Source organism: Dunckerocampus dactyliophorus, chromosome 13, assembly GCF_027744805.1.
Source record: "Dunckerocampus dactyliophorus isolate RoL2022-P2 chromosome 13, RoL_Ddac_1.1, whole genome shotgun sequence".
Classification (NCBI taxonomy): Eukaryota; Metazoa; Chordata; class Actinopteri; order Syngnathiformes; family Syngnathidae; genus Dunckerocampus; species Dunckerocampus dactyliophorus.
Genome location: NC_072831.1, coordinates 25033919 through 25056825, shown reverse-complemented (window position 1 = coordinate 25056825; position 22907 = coordinate 25033919). Strand labels below are relative to the sequence as shown.

The 22907-nt window shown below is 44.1% G+C and overlaps 1 protein-coding gene across 1 annotated transcript in view; it reads right to left on the bottom strand.

Annotated features, from left to right (window-relative positions):
- The window catches only part of LOC129192656 (uncharacterized protein C14orf132), a 48377-nt gene extending 26599 nt beyond the window's left edge, over window positions 1–21778 (bottom strand). The window contains exon 1 of the mRNA XM_054796898.1: window positions 21441–21778. Within this exon, the coding sequence (XP_054652873.1) occupies window positions 21441–21467 (27 nt within the window). The 5' untranslated portion in view covers window positions 21468–21778. The remainder of the gene's footprint in view (window positions 1–21440) is intronic.
- Between the last annotated feature and the right edge of the window lie 1129 nt (window positions 21779–22907).

Genomic DNA, 22907 nt, shown 5'->3' with positions numbered 1-22907 from the left:
TTTCACAGTCACACTGATTGAATTTTTGGCTAAAAATTTACTGAATCGATTGAAAGTTACTGAATCGTTTCGGATCGTATCGTTCTAAATGAACCAATACTGTCCTTGAATTGTATTGGCAACCACGAATCGTGATATGAATCGAATCGTTATTAAAACGAATTGTTACTCCCCAACCCTCCCAAATTCCTGTATTTTGTCCTTCTTTCCCGTCGCCCCCTCGTAAATAGTTTCCCGTACATTTCCTCTGCGGTACTGCAGGTGACAATGCTGCTTGCTTTCACGCTCGAGCCACAGCAGTCTGCGAGGACAGCGCATTGGCAGTGGGCTGTTAAATTTCCCTTATTTTCTTTTATTTCACAGAAAATATCCCTTCTTGTCAAATGCAAATGTTGACAAATATGACCGTGCTGAACATGTGACCATGTGCTAATATGCTCACGTTAGCTTGGAAAGTCATTAGCAGCTGAAGTCACAATCAATCCAGCAAGTAGACTTTGTGACTAATATAAATATACACATGAGAGTACATATTTAATGTGCCCTGCAATTCCTCTCAGCACACATTATTTGACGAGTCCATTAAACACATGGTCGGGGGAAACATTGACAAAAGACCCTAAGCAAACAGTGTCCTTGTAGTGGAATTAGATTTGAATATTTTACACAGCATCCTCCTCCTCGTAGAACGCCCTACAACAAACTTTTAACTGTGCCACATCACGTGACACCGTAAGTATGAACAATCACATCGCTCTGTGATCAGTCTGCAGTTGGTCACATGATAAAATGAAAAACCGCTTTATTTAATTGTCCTAGTTGCGTTTATACAAATGTACTCTTACTGATGATGCCGCCAGCATGCTGTTAGCGCTTTACCAGTATCAGAGATGAACTGCATTTGTTTCAGTATTTTGATACATAAAAAACTGACATTGGATCATATTACTTGAGGCAATGATGGACGTGTTGTTGTTACCATAACAGCAAACAGCCGACAACACAACGGCTATAAAATGAAATTAGCACGTGGGCGTAGCTGCTACCGAGCCGCGTGCGTTGTGGCAGGTGGGCTTCAGCATTTGTGAATGATTGCTGCACATATTTCCCTGCGGGAAGATGAGCTGTGTTACGGGGGGAGGAGCGGGGTGGGTTAGTTTCGAGTTTGTCACATGTTGGCCTAGATACACATGGTGTAACACTTCGGCGGGGGGCTCCCTCGCTTGGCATGGCCTCAATGTTGAGCGAACATGTTGCAGTATGGTTCTCTGCACGGAACGGCTCCAACTCTGCTCATATTGCTCTGAATTTGATTTTGAAGTCGGAAATAACTCACTTTGATCTTACAATCTGACCTTAAGCCCAATGTTAACAAAAACCATGGCTGACAACCATGATGAAGTATTTGTTTTGTTTATGTGAATAGTGGCTGAAAACAAACCTAATCTTGTTCACTGCCTTTACCATTTAAAAACAATTATATTTACATCCATCCATCCATCCATCCATCCATCCATCTATCCATCTTCTTCCGCTTCGCCAAGCTCGGGACGCGGGGGCCGCAGTCCAAGCGGGGAAGCCCAAACTTCCCTCTCCCGGGCTATTTAGTCCAGGTCCCCCCACCAGATCCTGAGGCATTCCCTTAATTGCAGATTGTAAATAATGTTACATGAAACCTCAACTTCGAATCTTATTTAATTAGCGCAACAAAAACTTTGGAGTTTGACGAAACGGGAGCGATGCTAGGTACTGTATCCAATGCGTCTGTCAATATATGACACTGGAATGTGAGATCTACTCACCAAACGGGGGTTAAGAGAAGAAAAACCTGAGTAGAGAAGAATAATAATACAGTAACCCCTGGCCGCTTCAAATTTTGCGGCTTCACTCTACTGGCGTCCCACGTTTATCGCAGTTAATTGGTTGCAGTCCCGACCGTGGTAAGTAAATTTCCGCAGATTAGGATTTTATATTAATAAATGGAATTTTTTTGTAGCTAGAGTATAGAAAACCTGTTACATTATTAACATTATTAAAGATGTAATGTCTCATCTATGTTTTATATTGTAGGTTTGAATTATCTCACAACAGACACAATAATCCCTAACAGGAGCTACTGTTGTGGCTGTAACCCAATCAAAACTCAACTATGAACCCCTGACGTCAATTCTAGTCCGCCACCCCCAACTTATCTCCCTTCGCACCGGAACACCTTTACAGCAACACACACAAGCATGAGTCTTATTAATCTCTTAAATGGCTTATTTTCTTTTATTATGTCTACTATATAGGGTAATACAGCTATAAAGGTGACTACACGGGTGTTATTTCATGTCTAGAGGGCTCTAATTATGTTAAAAAAAACATATTTAGAAGGTCTTCAACAGGTTTTCTGTGCTCTAGCTATAACAATATTCAATTTATAAATAAGGAATCTTACTTATCACGGTCGGATCAGGAAACAATTATCCATGATAAACGAGGGATTACTTTATAGTATAAATAACAAAAAACTTTTGAAATCCTGTGACAACACATGAAATGAAAGGCCATAAATCATGTTATTTTGAAAAAAAAAAAAAAGTTAAGTTTTTAATAACCTTATAGAAGTATATTAATAACGAAAAAAATATTAATGGCCATTCTATTTTGCTACATGCTTGGAGCTAAAAACAAAAAAATTCACATCCGTGGTTTTTAGCTTGCTGCAACCATGGTGAGGAAAGTACTGGGGGAGTGGAGAGGAGGGGTGCACTGGCCATGAAAAATTTAACATTTTCAGAAAAATCAAAGTTGGTGTACTTCACCACCACTCATGCATACCAGCAGCGTGCATTCGGAATCATGTCCGTATGTAATACAACTCACTGTACTGTAAGTGCCTGATTCGTCGCCTCGCCATTAAAGTTGCATGCATCCGAAATGAGAAAAGTCCCGGTCAAATGTGGTTTATGTACATAGACCATTAAAGGAACCCTGCAGCTTGATGAAAATCACGTCTATGAATCTCATGATGATCGAGCAACACATTAGGAGGAGGGGATATACAGTAATTGACATTTTCTAAGAAGAAGAGAGACGATTTGTAACTGAAATTATTGGATGCATGTGACACAAATGAGCTGCCAGGCTGGAATAATTGAGATTTAATGGAGGAGGCGTAATGTAAAATAACGACTTAATGTATGGATCCAGTTATTTGCGGTACTCATTGAGCACAAAAAGCTTCAATGCTGCCTGAGATTGAGTTACTGCATTACTGTATCTATTTGCGTAACACGGATGACATTTAATTGAGACACGGCGTCCATTAGAGTGGAGGCCACTATTTAAGGAAATAGGCTATTCTCCAATTTACCTTGCGCTGCAAAAATGAGGAAATCCGACATAAACACAGTAAGACTAAACTAGATATTCCCATTTGTTTACAACCATAATGTATCCTATTTACTTCTAAAATTCAGCTGAATTCATCCCCATGAAAAGGGCAACTTGACATGAAAGAAATGAAACTCTCCTAGATGACCATAAATGCATCCCGCCATGACACTCTCATACACTAACCGTAGCTAGGTTATGAGCGCCACACACGGGAGGCGATAAACAACTGCGATTGGCGAAACTCATCCCCAACGCTAGCAAACCCTGCACACGGGAGGCGACGAGCAGCTGTGACCAGCTACACTGGTGAGTGATTCGTTCACATCAAGAGCTAATTGTACGAGTCTCCCACGGTTTTGATTGGCTGTCAGATGTGGAGGGAATTTGGGGGTAGCACAGTAGTTCAGAGGAGGAAAAGCGGTTGGTGTTGACCAAGTACTCTTGCTAGTATCGGATCTTGCTAGTATTAAAGATAAACGTACATAAATATCCGTGTAAATTCATGTAAACTTACCCAATATGTTTACTCTGGCACCAACGAGTTCACATGCCGCTGCTTTTCTCTTTATATCTCTATATTCTTTTCTTTAGAAATGTCAAATAGCTCCGGGAACGGCAAGCATTACTTTTTCCTCCCGTGTTTACCTGCGAGAGTGTACTGATTAGATTCCCGATTCCTGTCTGGTCATTAGTCGATCAATGAAATTTCCACTGATTGGTCCTCGTCTGGGTCCCTTTCTGGTATTGCGTCACAAGCCAGCGTGTGCACGAGGACATAGGACGAGGACCGGTTAGCATCCGCCCCGGTTAGCATGTTTTTCGGTCATCGTCAAAAATGTACGCCAAAACTTTACGCCTTCTTTAAGGAGACTTTGGATGTGAGAGTACATTGGCGGAGCCCCAGCAGGACTTTCAGGTGAGTGAGAGAGCACTCGGCGAAACGTGTGTCTTCCACCGCTCAGAAAGGCTGGTCATCTCGTCTGATGAATTCAATCATTTTTCAGGTTATTAGCTTAGCCTTCTGACTATCACGCACATACGGGCAAGTGTCCATATGACTGCGTTAGCTGCCGTTTGACTGATGATCACACCGTGAGCCTCCAAAACGCACCATACTTGGTCAGTGTTTGTTCTTCAAATGCCGTATTAAAGCTTTTTAACCTGCTACCCCCGCAAGATAGTTTTTGTGGCATGTGTTGGTAATTAAGTTCCACACGGCAGACAAGATGGGTTTTTTTTGGCACGCCTGTGCACTGTGAAGGAAAGTGGGGGGAGCACGATGCCCAAGACGTTAGTTAGGGCAAGACACACACTGCGGACTGCAATAGGACTAGCCACAGATGATCGGCTTTTGTGATCGGCGTTGAAAGGCATTTAATGGCATATGCTGACCACATGATTTTTCACGGATATCGGCCGATACTGACCGGTGGCCGATCGATCGGAGCATCCCTCACTTTCATAACTGATAATAAAAAAAAAAAGCTCCAATGAGGCGAGATTACTAGGACTATGCCGGTGAGCAAATCAAGCAGTACATTTTTTTTCTTCCTATGAAGTTACCGTCGTAACGTCCCCCTCGTTCACTTGTAAACAAAAATTCAGTTTCAAAGGAAGACATTTTGTGTGTTAGTTGCACCAAATATGGTCCCATGAGGGGGAACAAACATGAGTTTCAGAGACATCAAACCTTAGCCACCTGAAACGCCAGGCCTTGTTTTTATCGCTGCAGCTTTTCAGCGCTCAAATGTTTACCAGAGACGACCTGAGGGCTAAAGTGATCTGTGATTTCACCATGGAAACAATGGCGGTGGATGACCAACCCTTTACCATCATTGAAGATATTGGCTTTTGTCGGTAAACCCCTTGCAACCACCGTATGTTCTTCAGAGCCGCCGCTATTTTTTTTTTTTTAGTTTTGTTTTGTTCGTAGTAGTACAGGGACACTTAGTCAAGTTTAACTTTGTTTGACTCATTCTCACCTCCAGATGTACACAAACTACAGTTTAATCCAAATAAATTTTAAAAAGACATTAATAAGTTATCAGTTATCAGTGTTGGTCTTGAGAAGCAGAAAGTTATCGGCGTCAGCCTGAAAAGAAAAACATTGTGCATCCCTAAAAAGTACCCTTAAATGTTAATTTAACCCTTGCATTCATAATTTCTAAGCATTTCTGCATGTTAAACTGTAATTGTAAAATGATGCGTTTTGTTTTTTGGCTTTCTGGAAGGGATTAATTAGAGTTACATGATTTCTTATGGGAAATGAATAACACTAACCATGGTTCCACTGTATAAATATCAGCATCTTGCGGATAAATCTGCACTGTGTGTTCTGTGCACAAGAAATATCGGTCGGAAGTGGACACTATGAAGAGGATGAAATTGGACAGGATGAATAGGATTAAATTAAATTGAAATTGGGTTTGCGTCCAGAAATCAGTCCTGTTAATTGTGTTTTGACTCAAGCATTTTCATTTTACACCACATTAAAAAAAACAAAAAAACAACCTTATATTTTGACGTGCTGATGATTTCCAAAATGCGTAATGATAGCAATAACTCAAGCAGCCAGGCTGGTAATGAACTACGGTCATAAATCCTCACTGCGTCTTCTTTCTTCTGCCTTTCCCACTTTTTCAACTCTCATTTCCACTAATGTTTCTTTTTCATCATGACAAATGTTCACAAGATTTTCAGTTTTGCATTCCATGTTGTTGCTTAAATGGCACAAATGTCACAGAAAAACTTCTGTATTTTTGTATTTGCAAACACTGAGTTTGTATTAACAGCAGTGATGAACATATAAAGTACTTGTTTACATTCGTGAGGGGGTTATACAACACGATACATAAAACACAGGACAAGTAACACTTTTGTACAAGAGGAAGGGAGGGTTGTGCGATGTTGGGGGATTTGTCATGAAATAAGAAATGGTCTGTATACTGGCAAAAACAATTAATCAAATGTGAAGGAAAAAAACGCGATAGTGATGAATAATAGTAGTCATGTTGTCACGCTTTGCAGTGACACCACTCTGGTGCTGCAGGTGAGCTACCTATTGGTCTCTGTTTGTTTTGGATTTGGTTTCTCAGGTGTTTCTCATTGCAGGGCCACCTTGATGGGTGAAGCTACTGAACGAGCCACAGGTGTTCCTAATCAGAGCTGCCTCTTTATATTCACACCTGTGGCAGCAGGAAGGCGTCGTTTGATTGACCTTCATGGACTCACGCCACAAGCCATCGTCATCTTCCCAGACGCATTCTTGCTGCCCGTCTTCATCCTTGACCTTACACGGTAGATACAGTATATACTGTCTTTTTTCTATTGCCTTCCTGCCAGTTCGGTAGCTTCTCCCTGTTAGCCCTCCCGTTTGGAGTTTGGCAGTCTTTATGTTCGGTTCCCCTCCTTCGTGGTGCTATTTTGTTACTGTTTGCCCTGCACCATAGATTTTTGTTGTTATCCCTTTTTTTTCCTTCTTTTTGTTGTGGTGAACGAACAATTAAAGGACTTCCTTTTTGACACCACCCTGCCTGTCTGCCTTTTTGGGTCCAACCAAGTTCACGGCGTGACAGAATCAAACGACCACACTGATGGACCCTGCAGAGCAGGAAAAGATTTTTTTGGCACTCAAGGCTCATGGCCAGACTATTAGCCGCCATGAGCAAGTCCTAGAAGACATGTCGACCCTCCTTAAAGACATTCATGTCCGGACACTTGCCCAGGCCACCTCCTCTGAAGACCAGCCCTTACATGCTGTCCCAGTCACACCCTCCTTCATGCTGCCCAGTTCCTCCGTCCGGGAACCCAGCATGCCCCACCCGGCAAGGTTTGGAGGTGATTTTGGTCAGTGCGGGTTGTTCGTGCACCAGTGCTCCCTCATATTTGCACAACAACCAAGCACGTACGCCACAGACTCCGCAAGGGTAGCCTACATGCTTAGCCTCCTTTCGGGGCGCGCTGCCAGTTGGGCGTTGGCCATCTGCGAAAAGAAAACAGAGCTACGTGACAACTTACCCCTGTTTGTGACAGAGATGAAGAAAGTATTCGACCACCCGATGCGAGAGCGAGAGGCTGGCATGCGCCTTCTCTCCATCCGCCAGGGCAACTCCTCTGTCGCGGACCACTCTGTCATGTTCCGCATTCTCGCGGCCGAGAGCGACTGGGACGAGAAGGCACTACGCTGCAGCTACCTAGGAAGCCTCAGCTCCCGCCTTCAGGACGAGCTTGCAGCACGGGACGAGACAAGATCATTGGAGGAGCTGATCGCTTTGTCTCTTCGGTTGGATGGTCGGCTGCGGGAACGCTCATTCCAACGCCGAATGGAGACCCCCACCTTTCCACAACGGGCATCACCATCAACCCTTCCGGATCCCCTCCTTCCTCCTTCGGATGTCAGTGGACCGTCTTCGGGGGATTCCAGCGGAATCGAGCCCATGCAGCTGGGAGCCAATCGCCTGTCATCGACCGAGAGGAGCCGGCGGCTGCGCCTCCATTTGTGCCTCTACTGTGGGGAGGCGGATCACTCGCTCGCTGGTTGTCCGGTTCGCCCTGGAGGGCGCCGATCGCCTTCCTCCAGCGAGAGACCTTCAAAGGGCTCAACTGTGGTCGGACGTCTCCAGATCGAAGGTACGCTGTCATGGGGGCGAGAAGCATTATCCATAAAGGCTCTTGTTGACTCAGGAGCAGACGATAATTTTATTGACTGTGAGTTAGTAAAGCATTATAACATTCCTACTGTGTTGTTACCGTCTGCTAAGACTGTGCGCTCACTTGATGGTGGCCATCTTGCTAGCATTACTAGCCAGACTATTCCCTGTACTCTTCTCCTTGCGGGTAACCATCGGGAGACCATTAGTTTTTTGATAATCCCATCACGTTCAGCTCCGGTGGTCCTTGGCCTCACATGGCTTAAACAGCACAGCCCCACAATTGATTGGGCTATACTTAAAGTTACCAATTGGAGTAATCTTTGTCACAGTCACTGTTTGCGCTCTGCTGCTACACCCGCTTCTCACGCCAATCGTCCTCCACCGGCTCCTCCTGACCTCACTTTAGTGCCCAAGGAATATCACTCACTCCACAAAGTTTTTTGTAAGGATCGTGCTATGTCTCTTCCTCCTCACCGGCCTTATGATTGCTCCATTGAGTTGTTGCCAGGTGCACCTCTTCCCTCTAGTCGTCTTTATAACATCTCTCAACCTGAACAGAAGGCACTCGAGGATTATATTTCCTCTTCTCTCGCGGCAGGTCACATACGTCCATCGTCTTCTCCTCTGGCGGCTGGGTTCTTCTTCGTTAAAAAGAAGGATGGCTCGTTGCGACCCTGCATCGATTTTCGCGCCCTTAACCATATTACTGTCCGGAACAAGTACCCACTTCCTCTCCTTGATTCAGCCTTTACTCCTCTCCACAGTGCAGTCATCTTCTCTAAGCTAGATTTGAGGAATGCCTATCACTTAGTACGTATTCGCCAGGGTGACGAGTGGAAGACGGCCTTCAACACCCCACTGGGGCACTTTGAGTACTGCGTCATGCCCTTTGGCCTAACTAACGCCCCTGCCGTCTTCCAGAGTCTCATCAACGATGTGCTAAGGGACATGATTGGGCGCTTTGTTTTTGTATATCTTGACGATATCCTTATTTTTTCCCCCTCTGTTTCTACTCACCATCAACACGTTCGCTTGGTGCTCCAAAGATTATTAGCCAACCGTCTGTTTGTCAAGGCCGAAAAATGTTTATTCCATTCCTCCTCCGTGCCGTTCTTGGGGTTTATTGTGGAGAAGGGCCAACTCAGACCCGATCCCGCCAAAGTTGAGGCGGTGGTCGAATGGCCGACTCCGACATCTAAAAAGCTTGTGCAGAGGTTTCTGGGGTTCGCCAACTTTTATAGGCGCTTTATACAGAACTTCAGCAAGGTCGCAGAGCCTTTAAATAAGCTAACATCTTCTAAGGTTCCCTTTGTCTGGACCCCAGCGGCTGACACTGCTTTTAGGCGTTTAAAGTCGTGTTTTACATCTGCTCCTGTGTTGGTTCACCCTGACCCGTCTCTCCCTTTCTTTGTCGAGGTGGATGCGTCTGATACAGGGGTTGGGGCCGTACTCTCCCAGCGCTCTAGCTCGGACCAAAAGTTGCACCCCTGCGCCTTCTACTCCAGACGCCTTAATTCTGCGGAGCGCAATTATGACATTGGTAACAGAGAGCTCCTGGCGGTCGTCCTCGCCTTGCAGGAGTGGAGGCACTGGCTCGAGGGGGCGGCTCATCCATTCATCATCTTTACAGACCACCGGAACCTTTCTTATATTCGTGCTGCACAACGCCTCAACCCTCGTCAGGCACGTTGGGCCCTCTTCCTCACTAGATTTCATTTCGTCCTCACTTACCGTCCTGGATCTCTCAATGGGAAGCCCGATGCCCTCTCTAGGGTGTTCGCCCCTCCGGTGGAAGTTTCTCCCCCTGAGACCATTTTACCTAAAGACCGGATTCTCGGAGCGCTCCAATGGGAGGTGGAGAGGCGAGTGGCAGAGGTCAACAAGGACACACCCCCTCCTGTCGGATGTCCACCTGATCGACTCTTTGTTCCTCGCAACCTCCGATCTGAAGTCCTCATATGGGCTCACTCCTCTAAGCTCGCCTGTCATCCCGGAGCCAGACGGACGGCGTTTCTCCTGTCACAGCGCTTCTGGTGGCCGTCCCTGCATGCTGACACCAGGAGTTTCGTAGCCGCGTGTTCAGTATGCGCGAGGAACAAGTCATCCAATCAAGCAGCGGCAGGCTTGCTGCAGCCACTCCCCATCCCCTCCCGTCCGTGGTCACACATAGCCATGGACTTTGTCACCGGACTACCTGCTTCCAGGGGCTTCACTACAGTCCTTACCTTCGTCGACAGGTTCTCTAAGTCAGCCCACTTCATCCCACTCCGCAAGCTACCCTCCTCCTTCGAAACAGCTAAACTTCTGGTCCAGCATGTGGTACGCATCCATGGTATCCCGCTCGATGTGGTGTCAGACAGAGGCCCGCAGTTTGCTGCTGCTACCTGGAAGGCTTTTTGCAAAACCCTTGGAGCAACTGTGAGTCTTTCGTCGGGGTACCATCCTCAATCAAACGGACAGACTGAAAGGGCCAACCAGGACTTGGAAGCAGCCTTGCGGTGTGTGTGCCACCAGCATCCCACTTCCTGGTCCCGCTATCTGCCTTGGGTGGAATATGCCCACAATACGTTGGTATGCTCTTCGACGGGTCTCTCCCCATTCCACGTAGCCCACGGCTTCCAGCCTCCCCTATTCCCCTCCCAGGAGAAAGAATCATCTGTGGCTTCTGTGGCCACCCTGTTGCGCCGGGTCCACCGGGTGTGGCGAGACACCCGGGCTGCACTTATGCGCACCGCCAAACGGAACCAGAGGTTGGCGGACCGACATCGCAAGCCTGCTCCCGAATACAAGCCTGGCCAGAAGGTTTGGTTGTCTTCACGGGACCTTTCGTTGGCCGGAGAATCCAAAAAGATGGCACCCAGATTCATTGGACCCTTTGAGGTCATCCGTATGGTTAACCCTGTGTCAGCCAGACTGAAGCTTCCGCCATCTCTCAAGAGGTACCCGGTGTTCCACGTGTCCCTCATGAAGCCTGTCTCCTCCTGCGAGCTCAGCCCTCCAGCAGTGCCTCCTCCTCCTCCTCGGTTGGTGGATGGCCATCCTGCATTTACGGTCAAATCTATTGTGGATGCCAGGAAGCGGGGCAGGGGCGTACAGTATCTTATCGACTGGGAGGGATACGGCCCAGAGGAACGTTCGTGGGTCTCTCGTTCTCTTATTCTTGACGTCTCCCTTCTTGCCGACTTTTATCAGCAATTCCCCGACAAACCAGGTAACCCTTCGAGGGGTGCCACTTAATTGGGAGGGGGGAATACTGTCACGCTTTGCAGTGACACCACTCTGGTGCTGCAGGTGAGCTACCTATTGGTCTCTGTTTGTTTTGGATTTGGTTTCTCAGGTGTTTCTCATTGCAGGGCCACCTTGATGGGTGAAGCTACTGAACGAGCCACAGGTGTTCCTAATCAGAGCTGCCTCTTTATATTCACACCTGTGGCAGCAGGAAGGCGTCGTTTGATTGACCTTCATGGACTCACGCCACAAGCCATCGTCATCTTCCCAGACGCATTCTTGCTGCCCGTCTTCATCCTTGACCTTACACGGTAGATACAGTATATACTGTCTTTTTTCTATTGCCTTCCTGCCAGTTCGGTAGCTTCTCCCTGTTAGCCCTCCCGTTTGGAGTTTGGCAGTCTTTATGTTCGGTTCCCCTCCTTCGTGGTGCTATTTTGTTACTGTTTGCCCTGCACCATAGATTTTTGTTGTTATCCCTTTTTTTTCCTTCTTTTTGTTGTGGTGAACGAACAATTAAAGGACTTCCTTTTTGACACCACCCTGCCTGTCTGCCTTTTTGGGTCCAACCAAGTTCACGGCATGACACATGTAGATGAGAAAAGAAAAAATATATACAGTATACGTACAGTATATACAGTACATACATATATATATATATATATATATATATAGACACAGAAGTACATGTACACAGAGCATGTACATACCTGCATGTATATAATTACACTATATAAACTACATAGTAAAAATACATGTAAATACCAAAATAGCAGAGAAGCTGCTTTATGAAAAACAGGCTGCAGCGATATTTGTCATCCCAAATCATACATCTAGTTTAGTCCGAGACGTACAGTATCAATACAAGGAGAATAAAGCTGCTTTGAAATGATACCAGGCTGAGAGGCAAATAGATAATTTATGCAGGGATGTATAATTCATACTTCCTGAATATCAAAGGCACAGTCATATAGGAAGCATCATGCAGCTAGGAGGTTAGGTCTATTAGGGAATGATGTTATTGCCTCATACTTTGCTGCCACACTCCATCAAAACGCAACGCCTTCATATTCCGCAGGGCTTCTTTCAACAAGAAATTAGTCACTTGCATGCTACAAGTACCGTAAATGATTGCCGTATAATTACAGCCGGGGCATTATTTACCTAAACTGCAAAAACAGGTAAACAGCCAGTAATTGGAAAGAGGCTGTTATATATCCGAAATTGGGAAACTCATTATATATAAGAACTAGGGCTGTCAATCAATTAAATTATTTCATAATTAATCACATTTTGTTCATAGTTAACTCATAATTAATTTGATTTGATGACCTTATTGAGTGCTAATGTGATTATTTGTGGTACACAACCTCTCTGAAAAACAAGTCCAGGCTTGTACTGGTGGAATGGCGGGCCTGTATTCATTTAGTGCTTTTACTTTGATGTTGTTCCTGTCATAGTTTTACACAATATATAATAAATAAGATACATTAGAGTGCTATAATGTACGTATGTTTTAGTGATGTGTTGCGCTACTAATGCTAGCTAGTGCTAGTGCTGCTAGCTCTTCAGCCATGGTCACACAGAAGCCCCCACATAGCTGTCCTCGGCCATGCCTGCTGTTGACTATCAGCTCATACCCAAATTTTAACTGTTTTTTTTTTATTTTAATTCACTTGGCACTGTAGCTTAAATTGAATACTATTGACATTGTTAGTCGTACTGCGAGCATAATTTACATCAAGACCATGGTACTGTAATAAGCTATTCCCGAAAAAACAACTTAGATGTCCTAAATGATTGTTACAGAGCATAGATTTACCTCTACTTGCAAAACTAACCAGATTGCATACATTCTATATGCCTTCATTCTGTATAATTGACATTCCTGTGTGTCATGGTAACAACAGCCAAAAGCAAACCACACAAATTCAAACATCGACGCGACCGCTTGCACTTGCTGAGCTGTGATCGGACAGCCGTGGTCAGGGCTTAGTGAAGTGCTTGTTTAATTACAACGCGGTTTAACGGCGATTCCGCCAGTGATCAATGCTGAACATACATCCTGTTTCAAAACCCGAGTCTTCACCATTAATAATAGCTGGAACAATAGAAGCTGTTTGAATACAACAGGGGAACGATTCGTGTATAAATGCAGCACGTCGTATTTATTCTTGAATCCTCAAGCGTGTTCTCACAACATGACAGATCAATTGTGAGAGGGAGCGAGCGCTATGACGTGATTGACCTCCCCCTCAACCCATCAATAAGAGTCATCTATTAACACTGTACTAACGTCTCAGCACGGTTTGTTTTTCTGTGTACTTACTGGCATTAAAACCCTCCACCAAGGTCATTCCAGGGTTTCCGCTACATGTAATTGATCGTGGTCTTGGCGGTGCACAAGACAAAATAAAAGCCGTCACACCTTAAAAATTACTTAAAAAAAAAACAAAACTTAAAAACAGTGCAAATTAATATATTGTATGAATGGATACATGTGCTATAGCATAGCATAGGAAGCAGGGTGATTTCTAATATAGCCAAGCTAATGTAAAACAACAAAAACAACAAAGGATAGAATCATATAAAAAAAAAAGTAAAATAATAAAACCATCAAAGTAAATGATTCATTATTAAGAAGTACTATAAGAATTAAAACCTTATTCACAATTCACACATGGCTCTGTTTATGATCGGTCATCATTACTTCAAATGACTGAAGTATCTATAAATAGTAGGTATATTTTGATTTGAGAATCAATTTTAGAGCAGGAAGAACTGGTATCGGAAGTATTAATATTTCAGTTTCTATCTGCACATCATTAGTCACAGGTGTTATCACCTCCACCAAGGAGAAACATGTTTTCTATTTTTGTGTAGGGGTGGGTCATGGGCTAAGGAAAAAGCCCGAATCAAATTTACTTTTGATGTTCACTGACAGGTTATTTGACATGACCTCTGGGAGGTTATGTTCTCATCATTGTTTGTTAGTTAGCACGATGACACAAAAGCTACCCAGCAAATAGACATGCTGTGTGGATGTGGTCCTCATTTTAAAGTACCATTTTTGACCTCCACTAAGTTCTTCACCATTTGTTACCTCTGCCAAGGAGGTTACTAGGAGGTTTTTTAGTGTGTGTTTCTTAGCAGTACTATGCAAAAAAACTAGCTACTTTGCCAATTTATCTAAGCAGGTGAGGTTGTGTTTGTTTGCGGATTAGCAAGCTTCACTGATTTTCAGTTGAACTTTGAAAGGGCCGGCCATTGCAACACGTTTTTGACATTTCCCCTCATGTCTCAATGAATAATACATGGATTTTAATGACACAATTAAGGCATATGCAGGTGGGATTTCTCTATAAAGGTGGTGATCCCCATTAGGAGTGTTCAGCCTTGGTGGAGGCCCAGCACTCTAGTTATCTTTTTATTTATCTCGGGCTTCACAGAAAAGCTCTCTATCTCCTCCAGTTATTGTTATACCTGTAAAATATGCCTACACTATAGAGACGAGCTGAATGCTCCTTTGTAAAAAAAAAACGTGCATGAATAACACACAGTGAGATAACATGATCCTTTAATTGAATTTTTATGCAACCGAGAATAAAGATGGCCTCACGCTCCACCTCGTGGTAGACGCTACTTGGCTACTAAGTGTGCTGAATTGAAATTCTGAACTTTCATTTGCATGTGTGGCCACACATGAAATAGGGGATGGTCCCTGGTTGAAAAGTTGATTTATTTTGATCTCCTGCATTACGCCCGATTGTATGAAGTCTCTAGCCGTTAGTGTGTGGTCCTGATTGTTTCATCAAACAAGTGTAATTGTCTGAATGTGGTCAAGGGGGAGGCTGTGGTTGACGGCCCCCTCCTCTCCCACCCTTTTGTTGTCTGAGATGGACAGCCCTGTCAGACAGAATGTTTCAGCGAGGCAGCTCCTCCAAATAAGGCAATGAGTAATGAGATATGCTGATGGGCTGTCATGAAGAGAGAAACACCTGAGGCCACAATGCAGCTCATTTTTATAACTGCTTTCTGCACACAATGGAAAAGTTTGAATGTGAAGGAAGTCAACATGGGCAAATCTTGCCTAAGTATGTTACGAAAATAAGACAACAAAAGGCCAAACACCAGTGGGTCGCTGTGTTTTTGACCAAGTCAGCCCCAAGGTGTTTGATGCCCTACGTGTCTCCTTTAGATCACGCTACTGTGAGACGCTGGCATTTTTCTGCCTTTTTTTCATGGCACTGTTCTGTATAAACGGCACTGACACAGAATGGGCTGGGGAACGGAGGGGGGCAATTGATATGCCTTTGGAAGTAAAATCAGAACCATAAGAGAGGGTATTCTGCATTCCAGGGACACGAGGGCCAACCTTAACCACTTGACACGGCACCGTGTTGTGTTGTAAGCAATTGACGCTATTTTCTGTATATGTTACAGCAGATACTAGTGGTAAGGTTGTAATGATCAGATTGTGGATGCCGTGTCGCTGTGTCAAAGCGCACACAGTTACAGTCCATCTTCGCTTGTTTCTGTATAAAAGGCACAGGCGACTACCAGGTCCACCATTATGGCTCTGATGCAGCAATTTTTAGCAATTTTGTGTAATCTCTTTGTAAAAGACTCTGCAGTACCTTCAGTTTCTTTGTACCTACTATTCTGAAATACCCTCACTTGGAATTCCCCAATTATGGCAGTGTTTTTTAGGGATGTCCGATAATATAATATACAATATCAACCAATACTAACATAAAAATGAGATATCAGTTCATATATCTCGTATCATATTTTCTGCCGATAATGATATTGGCATGTGAGCTTTCATGTGCTCCACAGAGCAACAAGCAGGCTAACTCAATATGTCTGCGGTCCATCCATCCATTTTCTTCCGCTTATCCGCGTTCAAGTCATGAGGGCAGCAGTCTCAGTCAGGAAGCGCAGACTTCCCGGTCTTTGGCCACCTCTTCCAGTTCCGTTGGACACCAGGGCGTTCCCAGACGTAATCCCTCCAGCGTGTCCTAGGTCTGCCCCGGGGTGTCCTCCCGGCTGGGCATGCCTGGAACACCTCACCAGGGAGGCATCCGGACTAGAGCTGAGGTGGCTTCTCTCCATGTGAAGGAGCAGCATGTCTACTCTTGAGCCCCTCCCGGATGACCAAACTCCTCACCCTAGCAATTAAGGTGAGTCCAGTGCACCCTAAACTCATTTTGACGGCTTGTATCCGCGATCTTGTTCTTTCGGTCACAATCCAAGAACCAGATTTGACCGCCGGAGACCAGGTCGCCCAGGTCGCCCAGGTCGCCCAGGTGCCCGCATTAAAATTAAGCATTTTCAAGAATAAAAATGTCTAAATGAATGAAAATGCGGGCTAAAGGGCTAAATTCAAGAATGCTGTGCAAAAATACTACAACACAGCAAAGCGTCTGTCTTTGTAGTGGGCTTGTATTACAAAAACCTTACAACAAAAACAAGAATGTGGCAAAACTGGGCCTAATTACTGTCCCAGCTTGAAGCGCTATGCTGTACCTTTTATTTTTTTGTCTTGAGGGATGAGATGTTCCATCTCTGGAGGATTTACGCTACTAATGAACTTCATGCGCTGTCACAATACACACGACTAATGGTCGCTTCTTTTGTCTTTCCACATGGTCTGACTATTCCCAAGGTAGATGACAGCTCTGGCAGATTGTATCATCTTTTGGAGAGAAAATGATGGTAAAGCTCCGATGAGTCACAGTCCCTACTGGGGTGACTTGAGGCTCAGGAAGTTAAACTCTTAACTGCAGCCATAATCTGCACTACTACCGAGGAAACTATATGACCAGATGACGCTGGGAAAAATCTTATAAAGTAGGTGACATTATATTTCAGACAATCAGTGCTTGTAGTCAAATTGACAAGTAATTATTTCCAAAATGTACCGATAAGATGCAATATATATATATATAGTGTGCAGCATTGTGCATATTCATTGTGTCAGTTCTTTCAGCAAAGTAAAGATTCTTCAAAATGCTAAAAGAATAAATGGGAGTGAGACAAAAAAAAAATTGAGTAAATAAATGATTGCATTATCATCACCTGACCAAAAGTTTAAGACCATAGCTCATAAAACTTGACCCCTCCCCCCCAAAAGAGAAATAAAATGTTCAGAAAAGGACTCAGTAATGATTACCGTGATTTCCGGAGGTTACATTTTTTTCCCATCAGAGAATTAAACTTTCTTCCTCCTTTCAATGTCCCAAATTTGACACGTCCGTGCAAATTCCAAACGGGCAATTTTGTGGCGCTGAAGGAGACGAGGCCTTTGAAGATGTTTTTTGTTCTTAAGACGCTTCTCTCGCAGATGCCGTCTGGTGGTTACTAGACTGCACTCGGCACCAGTAACAACCTTCATTCGGGACAAACATCGTGCTGTGTCTTCACGGACATCCAGTTGGATCCTCCGGCTCAGGAGGATCTTTTGAAAAGTTTCAAGCGACTGTCTTACTGCGTTCACCCTCAAGCAGTGGCGCGCTGCGAGAGGCCTTGCTTATGCAGCTCAACAATCTGACCACGTTCAGATTGAGAAAGCTTTTTTGCCTTTGCCACAAAGAGATCATGACATTGTGAATACCTGACAGAAAATGACACTGAATCCACATTTTTGCCAAGATTTGGGCTTTTAAAAGCTGTAGCCTTTTTTGATTTGACAAATTTTTGAACAGCTGATGAACAGCCTATTTCAGTTTCATGGTTATTTGTGATAAATTGCTTACTGAGATTTATTGGTGTCACTCCCTTTTCCTCTGTTTGCATTTTGAAGCTCTACTGAGAACCTCCTTATCATCCAACTGTGCAAAGTTTAAATTTTTCAACTGGTCTTAACATTTTGATACAGAGTTTATTTCCACTATTTTCTCGGGGGGAAATAAGTTGCGTATGTTCAGTAGCTTATTTTAGAGTGTGACTGGAGTGTTTCCTGTTAAGTCCCAGTTCAGTCCAATAACATGAATGTAGTGTCACCTCAACTTTTGCATTTATACAGTATATCTTATTCTTTAAGCTATTTCATCAGTGGCCCAGTACCATTTGCACACCCCGTAATCGCTTCAGAGTGTTCCAAGCCAACACACTCCTCAGGCTCCAACACTGTGCGTGTGTGTGTGCGTACGTGCATGTGTCGCTGATGAAGAAGGTAGCCGACCCGCGGCTGTTAGTTGAGCGACTTCACACAATGATGCTCAAACATCCCTCAGTTATGAATATGATTATCAGATCTCCCCCTCAGTAATTCCTCTTCCCTCTACTGCTATTCTTGGTTTTTCAAAAGCACCAACGGCTCGGTGACATTTTTTCGCCTGCATGAGGTGAATAATTTAATGCTTTTGATATTTCACTCACGGAAAGTTTGCACAATTACAGAATGGGAGGAGTCGCACGTCACATCGGCTCCGCTGTGGAACAGTATCACCCACGTCATATTAAACCAAGAGAGGAAAAGGAGGGCATGCTTCAATGCATTTCTATTTAGGAGGGGGCGGAGTTCCCCTTATTGAAACAATTGTGAACCGTTGTTTCACAGCTTGTTTTGGCAATTGCTTGTAGAGATATCAGCGTCTTTTAGACAACACATCAGAGCCAGAATGGAAGATTCAGCATTTATCCGCTTGTGCCTTTTACACAGAACCTTCACACAGTGACATGACATCCCGCAGAAAATTAGATAGCAGCAATTGCTTTCAACACAACAGGGCTGGGAAAGTGAGCGTGTGGTATTAAAGCCAACACCCCTGTCCTGACATTTCAGAAAACCCTTTTACACAGGAGGCGTCACACCTCTGTTAGAACACTGACACAACCTCTTAAAGGTGTAAATTTGCTGAGATGACTTCAGTGCCATCTTTCTGTGTTGGAAAAAGGGCACAAAATTCACACAGCATTAACAGGCTGTGTGAATTTTGTGACTATTCTCACAAATGAGGAAGCAGAAGACCCCTAATTTGAAGCAAATCAAACATTTTCACATCAGAGCCATAACCAAAGATTCAGCATTTGTCAACTTGTGCATTTTACACAGAATCCAACTCATAATATGATGCATGTCTGGTGTGGCAACCCCAGACCCTCTGTGTCTGTGCTGTTTATACAGAAAAGCAACACAAGGAAAAAGCTGGGATTTACAGGCTGTGTGAAAGGGGCTACTGCTACAAATGTAGGGCCCTATCATTTCCACGGAACTGTGGACAGAATGGAGGAATTGGCCAATAAAAACATATTCTGCAGTTAAACACGGAATCTTGCGGAAATCGATGCTGGCAAGGTAAAAAACTGAATTTAAAAAGTTGAAAAGGAAACAGAATTTGGAAAAAAAATTAAAACGAATTTGAGGGGATAAAATGCCCTACAAATGCGAAGCAGCAGACTGCTTTTGAAGCAAATTGCAAACAGTTGCACATTAGAGCCATTAGGGAATGTTCAGCACTAATCAGCCTGTGCCTCTTGTACAAAACCCTACCATGTGCACTTTCACACAGCGACACATCAGATTAGATGTCACTGGGCTTACATGCATTCAATATTCATGTATTTACCAGAGTATGTTTAATATTCAAAATAGTTTTGATTCATGTAAACACCTTCTTCCAATAGCCAATTCCGAATCAATGTCATTTTCCGGTTATTAAAATCTCAATTCGGGCCCCTGGCATATGCCACATCAACCGGAATATTAGTTCATACACATCTTGGCCAAAAACAAACGACCAACACCTGCATTTAACTAAGCAATTAGGTAAGAGCCTCCCATCGGATCATTCCTGCATGGGTGATTATGTTCCAGCTGGCAACAAGTTATTTCAGCCAAACTGATGCACGGTGTGAGTAGCTTCTCGTTTGTTAAACAACAACAAAAATGTAAACCTGTTTCAGAAGGGTCAAATTATCGGCTCAACATGATAAAACACCTAAGGACCTTGCTGAATCTACAAAAATTATTAAAACGTGGGGCAACATGACCTTTGCGCTGTAGTCCGAATTTTCCCTCATTAATAAAAAAGCAATACAAGGACAAACGTACAAGACCAAAAGCAAGAAGCTTGTGGAAAACAATGCCACATCGAATGCGTGCTGTAAGCAAAGCTAGAGGCGGTCCAGTGAAATATTGCCAAAGATTGTGGGATTTGTTTGGGTCTGGCATGGCATCGACCGGAGCAGGTAAAGGTGTACATTTCTGGGACGAAGAGGAAACAAATGGAATGATAGATAAAGTATCACCGAAGCTGGAAAAGCTTCAAAAAGCTGGTTTGGTGTGTACAATTGAGCAACTAAAACATAGATGGAACTACTTCAGTCATCTGAGAGGAAATGGAGCCTACCATGCCAAATTGATTGCTAACAACGCCACACTTGGAACTCCTTGCAAGTTTGTATTGTACCTTGGCAATGCGCTTTTACAGCAATATTTGGAATGTGCTGATTACCATGTAAATGGGAATATTCTTATTGCTTGTGGATGCAAAACGTCATCTCTTAAAGAGAATATCAACCTCAGCTGCGATATTGTGTGCATGTAAACGCGGTCGATTTTCGGTCCTGCCTTTGTTATGACTCTCATACGACCTCAGAAAGGTGAAAAATTGCCGGTTTTACTTCATTGCCCCAACTCCGTGTCGAAACAGGGAAAAAGATTGCTTTCACAGACGGTGTGCGAGGGGTTATAGTCAGAAAAGGGAAGCAGAGTCCCATTGAAGAAAATCATAACATTTGCACTGCGTGCCCACACGAGAGCCATAATATTGCAGACTAAAATAAATTCAGAGTGCAACATGCGCACTATAACGGGCAAAAAGACACACAGGCAGGACATTTAATAAATGTACCACCAAATTGAATTAACCTCAGAGTTAACACAACATCATAGCTTCCTGGCAGCTGGGTGCCTTGCTTGAGGGCACTTCAGCAGTTTGTGGGAATCGAACCTGAAACTTTTTGTCCCCCTGGCCCAGATATGTTCCCATTAGGGGAGTCATCATCATGGCAAAAAACTGGGTTGAAGTTATTCAGTCAGTGAAGTTAGTGGATATTCAGTAATAAGATGATGGCTTTTTTTTGTTAATCTGCCCCGCCCCCCCCCATTGTTTCAATTGCCAAAAAGCTCCACAAATGAAAAAGTTGCGACGCTCTAAAAACGACACTCACCTGCGCAGCCATGAAGGAGAGATCCATGCTGTTGCTCGGCTCAGGGCGAAGGCACTCACAGTGGAAGAAGCGGCAGCGGCAACCCGTGAGCGTGTTTTTCCAACACCCTCCTCCTCTTCCTCCTCCTCCTTTTCTTCTTTTTCTTCTTCTCCTTCAACTCCTCATTGAGCATGTGACCCCGCTTTTGTTTTTAATCTCGCCCCTCTTTTTGGACATGCACAAGTTGCAGTCGCGCGCTTCACGTGGCCGTCATGACATCAGAATGGAGGAGGAGGAGAAGAGTGGGCTGAATAACAAGGCGAGGAGGAGAGGCAGGAAGGGGGAGATGTGGATGCAGGAGGCAGCATGAGAGAATGTGGAGGAGAGGATGTGCAGACACATTGTCTTTCTCTCTCCTCGCTGTCTAGGTCAAGCAAAAAAAAAAAAACAACAAGCATTTCTAGACAGAACAAACATAAGAGATCAGGAATTTCTTGGAATGACTTGATGACAGCATGTTTAGTTCTGCTACCGCTTCACAGGAAGTGTACCCTTATGAATGCTTTGTAAATGAGTTATTAATAGCCTCTTGATACTTTAAAAAGGTGTAATAAATCGCCATATGATAAGATTGAAAGTGTTCATGACACCAAAGTACATTAATCTTGTTATTTCTGCCGTGAACACATTGAAAGGCATCTTTCCTGTGTTAGATGTGTGCTGGAATATTGAAATATTCACCATTTTCGAACATTTTCGTCTGGAGGAGGCAGCGCAAGTGACGTCGACACCAGACAGTCCCAGCCGGAAGTTCCCGTTCACTAAAATGCATTCTCTGTATTTATGCTCCAGTTCTCAGTGAATTTCTGTTTGTTAGTATATTTTTTTATATAACGTCCGTTTGTTGTGTTGAAGGCTTTTGCTGGAACACTCGAGCAGACAGTGTAAGTTTCTTCACATTTCTAAAAGACCCCATTCGCCTCGTCAGATGATCAGCAAACTTAGTGGGACAAATGTTTCAATACTGCCTCGCAGATGGAAATAAAAAGTGGAGCAGTTTGCAGAGGTGGCAGTAAGTCAGTCCACATTTCTCCGGCTAATATGCTCCATAGTAGCCAGCCTAGTGCTCATGGCGGCTAATGCAGTGCTAATATAACTGACGCTCTAGCTAGGCGGCTATTGTAGTATGTGTTGTGGCTATCACTGCCAGTAAAACACATCATACTCCTCACAACACAATATCAGTGAAGGTCAGTGTTGTGAATGTCACTTTCTGTGCGTACGTTCATGGCTGTGCTTGCACCTGGATGGCGGTGTCACCCGCAAGCGTTTTCGACTTGAATTGCTAGCAAAACATGGACTGCTGTCATTTGTCTTTCTCACCTATCTTGCAGTTCATCTGTCAGTTTCAGTAAGTAAATCCGTATTTTTTTTACTAGATCTATTTTGGAATCCTTCGATTGACTGGTGACCAGTCCAGGGTGTACC